This window comes from Neurospora tetrasperma (assembly GCF_000213175.1).
Source record: "Neurospora tetrasperma FGSC 2508 unplaced genomic scaffold NEUTE1scaffold_81, whole genome shotgun sequence".
NCBI classification, from domain to species: domain Eukaryota; kingdom Fungi; phylum Ascomycota; class Sordariomycetes; order Sordariales; family Sordariaceae; genus Neurospora; species Neurospora tetrasperma.
The window spans coordinates 1,665,482-1,672,757 of record NW_009799179.1 but is presented as its reverse complement, the minus strand read 5'-3'; the positions used below and the strand labels follow the sequence as shown (position 1 = coordinate 1,672,757).

The following is a 7,276-nucleotide window of genomic DNA, read 5'->3' as shown; positions in this document are numbered from 1 at the left end:
GGGGGGGGGGGGGGGCCCTTTTAAAAAAAAAAAAAAGGGGGGGGGGGGGAAAATTTTTGGGTTTTNCCCCCCCCCCCCCCCCCCCCCCCGGGATCAAGGAACAGAATCTCTCTGGCTGTAGATTTACCCACCGTAACGTAGTAGTTATCGATAGTGTCGGTAGCTTTATGCCTCTGTGAGTGAACGGTCGTAAAACATACCTATATCTGGTGTACGTGTATATCATTTGTCGAACGAGGGTCGGTTGTGGGGGAAATACCTAACAGGGGCATCAACGTCGTGTAAGAGGTCATCATCAGTGTACATATGCGATAGTCGAAGTGAAAGCGCATCTGTTTTTCGAAAATCTCCCCTCGCCCCGCCAGTCGGAGATAACTCGTGGCGGCGCCTGTACTAATCGTCTCCATGGCAGGACTTTAGCAATGCCTAATTATAGCAAGCGTGTCCTATTTGCTCGACTTGTCCCGTCATCACTAATACAAATATGGTGAACGGTCGTTTCGGTTAAAGGTTCTCGAAGTTCTCCAAAAAGGTGCCGGAAGCAGCATCACGTAAGTACCAGCAACCTCTACCTGAACTCAAACCTCCGGGTCCCGGAAATGCCCTAAACGGCGGATGGGACGAACTGCACAAATCCTCGGTTTCCATAAAACCAAAACGGAGTCCTCTCCGCATTAAGTCGGAGTCAGACAAGGCAATCCAGTCGAGAGTGAAAAAAAATATGTTGCATATGTTGGGTTTAGCTCGGATGACGTGCTCGGGGGTCGGCATGGCCTGCTCACCAATGACAAGCCATTGCTTGTGCGACGAACCGTTCTTGCCACTTGTGATGGTGCTTCACGACGACCGTGTTTGGTCTTTTGCCAGACGGCATGGGAACACTCGCAACGGCAGTGAGTGCGATGGAGAGTTTGATGTCAATCGGCAGACAAGAAGGGAAAGGGACTGACAAATTTCAAAATTGTAGTGTATAACCATTCAATCCCAGGTCCGTCCTTTCTTCAACAGCCACACAGTAGGGATGAAACTGGGTCTCCGGCTTTCGGACCCCCGCGCTGCGCAGTGGGCAAGCCCCCCTGGGGCTGTTGCCCAGAACCCCCCTTCCCCACCCCGGTTGGAGATAGGGGCAAAACTGAACATCAACAAAGACATAACAAAACAACACCAGACACCCACATAAACGACAACGTATTGCCATTTACAGATTCAATCTTCCAGATCTTGATTCTTCGCATGTATCTCATCATGCACCCCATACTATTATCAGAATATCCACCAAAAAAAAAATTTAACATGTTATTTCAAGACCATGGAGTGTTCAGCGCAACAGCTTTATCCCTTTCTATGGACCATAAACACTCGGGTCACCAGGGCAACGTTTGCGGTAGTACTCATTGCAAGCCGTTGGAGAGCTGGTATAGTTGATTCCCAGGTAGTGTATTATTATTATTCGTCTGAGTGCGATCGAACTTCTGAATAAATCCCGTCGCCTTCGTTCCGCAACAAAGAAAATGAACAACATGATAACGCCCTGCTTAGAGCAGCTGTTGCAAGAAAGCAGTAGATTAGAGAGACGTGCAGAAATATGTGCTTCAGAATATTTCCAGATAATTACACCAACAAAGCACCTACTCTCAATTATCAAATTCTCTCTGCCCAGTAGTCGTAAGAGATGTGACCACAAGCAGCAAGCTGTGTAATGCTAGCTTTTCGCATAGCCTCCGTACAACTGTAGCTGTCTGCTTCACCATTACGCTCTTTTGGAAGACTCTTACAATGGTACGATGCTGTGGTTATGATGGTGGTCCAGCGGGCCCATGCCGGAGTCGATTGGGTTATAAGTAGAGGACGACGCCGGGGGGGTGTACTTCCGCGTAGTGCTCGAGGAGCTTCCATAACCACTGGTGGTTATGGCAGATAGTGACTGTGTTTCTGTGTCCGTTATTAGCAATAGATCTCTTGGAGGGGTGTAAAGCCAATTCATACCACTTTGTGTTTCTGGAACTAATGTTGAGCTCAGGGTACCCGAAAAAGTTGGCAGTGTCGGACCGGGAGAGTAGTAAGTAAGGAACGTGGTCTCGTTGCAGGATATCGTTGGGAAGTAGCTGGATACTGGACTGCCCGTACGTGTTGATGTTGGCCAGGCTGAAATCTCAGTACTATTACATGGACTTGTCTCTGGAGGCGGCGTCCACTCTTCTGTACATGTCGTATCGTAAGGTACGGTTGCAGTGCCATTAGATGTCGGATAAGGTGGCGTAACGGTACCAGAGGTCAAAGCTGCGCTACTTGAACCTGTAGAGGATGCAGATGGGCCCGAAGAAGGAGAGCTGCTCGGCGTGAAAAGAGGCGACGAGCTACCTCCAGCCGTGCCTGTGGGCGAAGGAGGAGCAGTGGAGTTAGTAAAGGGATATGGTGCTGAGGTTGTCTCAGCAGACGAGTAAGAAGAACCAGATGATACTGAAGCCGTGGGGAAAATGCTAAACGGACCCGATCCCGAAATGGTTGGTGTAATTGGGCCACCGGTATGATGTGAAGACAGGCTCATGTTTGACACCGGATATGGGGTTGAACTGTAGGGTCTTGATGTAAAGATTGGGGACCCCGAGCCGCTGAACGAGCCAGCAGGTGCGGCGGTAGGTCCGCCGGAATTGGTAGAGTTGGACAATGGGTATGGAGCTGAGTTCGAAATGCCGCCTGTTGGAGTAGGGATAGGACCCGTTCCAGAGTTGGAAATTGTCCCTGTCACAGGCGTAGTAGAAGGGAGAACACTACCGGTTCCGTTTGAGAGAGGGAACGTCGCAGTGCTACCAGGTGCGCCAAAGGAGGACCCGATTGGCGTTGTGAAAAATGGAACTGTCAACGAGCCAGCCCCTGGGGATGCTCCTGTTGGTGCTGGTTGGACAGTACTGTTGGTCAAGGGATATGGGGCAGAGATACCAGTATCAGGTTGGCTTGTAAAGATTCCTCCCGAGAGGGAAGACCCGACAGGACTAATCGACGCCCCAATGCTACCAGTTGGACCTTGTGTCACCGTCGAGTTTGATAGCGGGAAAGGAGCTTCGCTGGTAGGGGACGTCAGGGCAGGATTTGTCAGACTTGAATCCCCAGAGCCCGTCAAAGGGGTTGTGGTGGTTGCGTTTGTGAGCGGGTAGGGAGCATAAGTCAAGCTTTGTGAGGTTCCTTGACTCGGTGCTGCTGTCCCAGAGCTCAGGATTGTAGGAGTACCGGCTGTAGGATTGCTCCCGGTTGTTGAATTGGACAATGGGTATGGGGCAACGCTCGATGAAAGACCAGTACCAAATCCGCTACTCGGCACAGAAGTTCCCGTTGGTCCTGGGGAGGATGTCCAGTTTGTCAGCGGGTATGGAGCATTGCTCGTAATGACCCCAGGGCCGGTTGGAAGCGCCGTAGTACCAGACCCGGGAACAGAACCGCTAGGTACGATGGAAGGATTTGAAAACCCAACATGTGAGGTTGAGTTTGCCGCTGGGAAAGGAGGTCCTTTCGTGGGAAACTGTGACGTGGGATAGAGAGGGGTACTTGAAGGGAAGGAAGCACTGTCACCCCCTGTTTCAGTAAAGCCTGCCGAAACGCTCGAATTACCAGCAGGATATGGCGATGAAGGTGTCGCTGCTGGAGCTGTCTCCGAGGTCCCGTAACCTGTAGTTGTAAGCGGTGAGTTGCCGGTAGAGCCAGATGCGGGCGTAGTCGAGTTCCCAAGGGGGTACGGAGCCGAGAAGCTGAGAGCTGACGATACAACTGTTGGGCCGGAAGAACCTGTCCCAATTGGCGATGTACCATTTGGGTAGGGGTAGGGCGTGGAGGTGGTAGCCAAACTGGGCAGCACGCTTGATGAGCCTGTCCCAACTGGTTGTGTCCCGGTGGCAGTCCCAGAACTGGACAATGTTCCATTGGGGAAGGGGAATGGAACAGATGAGATGGATGATGCACTTGACAATGGACTCGAAATTCCCGAGCTAGTCACTGATGTAGGCGACCCATTGCCAGTAACATGATACGGCGTTGTCGTGTTTGGAAGAGGGAACGGTGCTGAAGACGAGAGACCTCCGGTCTGAATAGAGCTAGTTGATCCAGTGCCAGGTATCTGAGGAATAGTACCTGTCCCACTAGTAGGAGTAGGCAATGTCGTGTTTGGATAAGGATTTGGCTTGGATACTGAACTTTCAGACAAAGCTGCCGAGGTTGGTGCTTCACTAATTGGGCTTGTTCCTGTACCAGTAGGGCCTGGTAAGGCTGATGTTGAGTTAGTTAAGGGGAATGGGACATTTGAAGCTCCAGGACTGCTGGTAGATGGCAGGCCGCTCAAAGGTCCAGTACCAAGAGGGGCATTGCTGTTTGAGAAGGCACTTGTAGGTAAGTCAGTGCTCGAAGATGACGCACCGCCGGTTGCTGAAGGTCCTGTAGCACCAGGAAGTGTCATGGTAGAGTTAGGGAAGGGATATGGCCCTGATGAGTTACCCGGTGTCATTGAGCTCAGAGGTACAGCAGAAGCGCCAGTACCAAGAGCTGTAGAGCCACCCGTGGGGCCTGCTTCTGAGGTTGTTGCACCACTTATCACGGACGGTCCGGTTCCCAGAGGAGCCGTACTTGCGCCGGACCCAGACACAAGGGTTGTGCTATTTGGCAAAGTATATGGGACGCTGGGCGCACCGGTTTGTGTAGAAAGGGGAATAGTAGGTACCCCACTTCCTGTACCGAAATCTGGCGATGATAAATTTCCGGCAGGATAAGGAGTGGTAACTGTCAGAGAGAGACTGGATTCGTATCCAGAGGTTGAGCTCAATGAAGCTGACGTGGTAACATTGCCCAAGGGCATTGAGCTTGACACGGGCGATATGGAACCGGAAGAAACTGCTCCTGGTGACAGGGTGCCTGTTCCGGTAGACGGCACTGTACTGTTTGTGAGTGGGAAGGGAACCGATGGGAAGCCAGGAGTAGAGGTTGGCAGCGCCGAGCCGATTGGGCCTCCAGTTCCTGAAGACCCTGGTACTAACGGGGTGGTACCTGTTCCAATGGGGACAGTCGAACTAGATGAAAGATTATAAGTGGAAGAAACCGGGATAGTTGATGATGCAGGCAACATCGAAGAGCCTGAACCAAAACCAGCTCCGGTGGAACTGGGGTTAATCTCAGATGAGTTGGATATCGGAATCGGTACTGAAAGAGATGACTCTTGGGAAGTGACTGATCCCGTTGTGCTTGACCCAGTTGGACCCGTAAGAGGTGCAGACAAGTTCGTGACAGGAAAAGGGGCCGAGGATGATCCTGATGGTAAGATGCTCCCGGACACAGGGGGCGTGAAGCCAGTGCTAGGTGCGCTCGTGAGATTGGAACCGGTGCTCGGTAGTGTAGTTCCATCGGTTGATACACCAGCGGGCAGGCTAGAGGAATTTGAGGTTGGGTAGTACGAACTCAACGATGTTGTCACAGAAGCACTTGTGCCGGAGGGCGGTGGTAACGTTCCGGATAGTGGTAAGCTCGAACTTGAATTTGCTGTAAGGAATGGCGGAGAGCTAGAGCCCGAGGGCAAGGTGCTACTGCTAGAAGGGCCAGTAGCTGTGCTACTAGCTGAAATTGGGAAAGGAGCTGATATCCCCGACAAGCTCGATGAAGAGTTCGGGAGACCTGAACCACCAGATGCTGAGGAAGACGTTGCCGCAGGCGTAGGAGTATAAGTTCCAATTAAAGATCCACCACTGGGGCCGAAGCTGGTACCTGGACTCCAAGAGTTGGTGAACGGGAAGGGTTCCGATGCGGCCAGTGATGTAGAACTACTTGGTTCTGTGCTAGGCGGTATTGTTGCTGTTTCATTGCTTGGCTTGGAGAAAGAGGAGCTCTCAGGGCCAACACTGATGCTAATGGAGATTACTGGAATAGGTGAGGGCGATGATGTGGTACCTCCTGACGTAGGGTTCACCGTTTCCGAGGCTGAATTGGGTGATGTAGTCGACATTGCTGACGTGGTATCGAGTAAAGCTGTTGTATTAAAGGTACTAGAAGACTGGCTACTATAACCTGAAGAGGTTGTCCCGGCGCCAGATGTTGAAGAGAATGCTAGTGTGGTAGTCGTGGAATTCATTGTAGGCGATGCAGAAACAGTACCTGATATTGATGTGGTCGAGCCAGACGACGATAGTGCAGAGGAGCTGTAACCTGAAGACGAAGACTCAGGAGACGTGGATGAGGAACTGTTTATGAACCCAGAAGATGTAGCAGTAGGCATGGCGGAAGACAGCCCACTCTCGGAAGCTGCTAGGCTCGCCTGAGAAGTGCCTGAGCTCACGGAACTCGTTGAGCCCGATGAGCTCGTAGTAGGGCGTGGCGTTGAGGGACGAGTGGTAACACTTGACCCGTACGCATCTGTCTCTGAAGTCTCGGAGCCTGTTGAGGACGACGAGCTCGAGGTCTCAGATCCATATTCTGACGACTGTTAGTGTTCTTTCCTGGTTTTGCCTGGGCCTTCTTGAAGACTTACCTTGACTGGTTATAGTAGTTGGCTCATCAAATGCTGACGTTGTCAAAGAAAATGGTGGGGGTGGAGGCGGGTGGTATCCATAAGGCGGATAACTGTAAACTTTCTCCTCGGGGGTGTAACCGCCATAAAGGTCGTAATCAGGACCAGAGGCCTTGTTGGCATGACCTTTGCCAAGGGCCCGATGCGAACGATCCAAGAATCCCGTCTCATCGGCCGACACTGCAGGGGCGGAGCCGAAGAGGACGGTTGCGGATACAAGGCCGGCAACAGCTTTGGAGACCTTCATATCTAGGGGTCGACTCTCGCTTCCTCCGGCTAGACCGGTGGATGATGCAACGGCGATGGTGACCGACTAAAAGCCAGGCAGTGTCCTGAACTTGGTGCGTGATGTCAAAATGTAGAGAAGATTCCCTGAGAGTCTTGGCTAAGGATACGGTGAATGGAAAGGACTGGGGAAGAGGATGGCTTGAAGAGGGAGCAGCCTAAAGCTAGAAATTTTACAAAAATGAATGGACAATCTCGCCGGGCGATGTTGATGAAAACGTATGGCAAAACGTCTGAGAAGACGGAACCTGGCGAGATCCTGTGTTGAAGGACTGGATACCTAATGTTCCTCTATAGTGAAAGGAGGAAAGATAGGAGGAAGAGGAGAAAGAAGTGAGGAAGAAGGAGTTATTGAGACAAAAGTAAAGAAAAGAATCGGGGAAGGATGGCATGAGAGGATGGAAGTAGGCGAACGGGTGACCCTTCCACACACGCGGAGCCCGAGAGACCTAG

General features: G+C 51.7%; 2 protein-coding genes across 2 annotated transcripts; one reads left to right on the top strand and one right to left on the bottom strand.

The window, feature by feature from the left end:
• Nucleotides 1-3,615: 3,615 nt before the first annotated feature.
• Nucleotides 3,616-5,699, top strand: NEUTE1DRAFT_104799 (uncharacterized protein; the record flags this gene model as incomplete). The annotated part of the gene is made up of 8 exons (XM_009857110.1): nt 3,616-3,653; nt 3,848-4,010; nt 4,084-4,088; nt 4,135-4,139; nt 4,192-4,697; nt 4,836-5,010; nt 5,101-5,384; nt 5,430-5,699. 8 exons carry the CDS (start codon nt 3,616-3,618, stop codon nt 5,697-5,699), a joined length of 1,446 nt encoding a protein of 481 aa, XP_009855412.1.
• Nucleotides 5,700-6,191: 492 nt separating this feature from the next.
• NEUTE1DRAFT_54505 (uncharacterized protein) lies at nt 6,192-6,785 on the bottom strand (the record flags this gene model as incomplete). The annotated part of the gene is made up of 2 exons (XM_009857109.1): nt 6,192-6,430; nt 6,500-6,785. The coding sequence occupies 2 exons, from the start codon at nt 6,783-6,785 to the stop codon at nt 6,192-6,194; spliced, it is 525 nt and encodes a 174-aa protein (XP_009855411.1).
• Nucleotides 6,786-7,276: the final 491 nt, after the last annotated feature.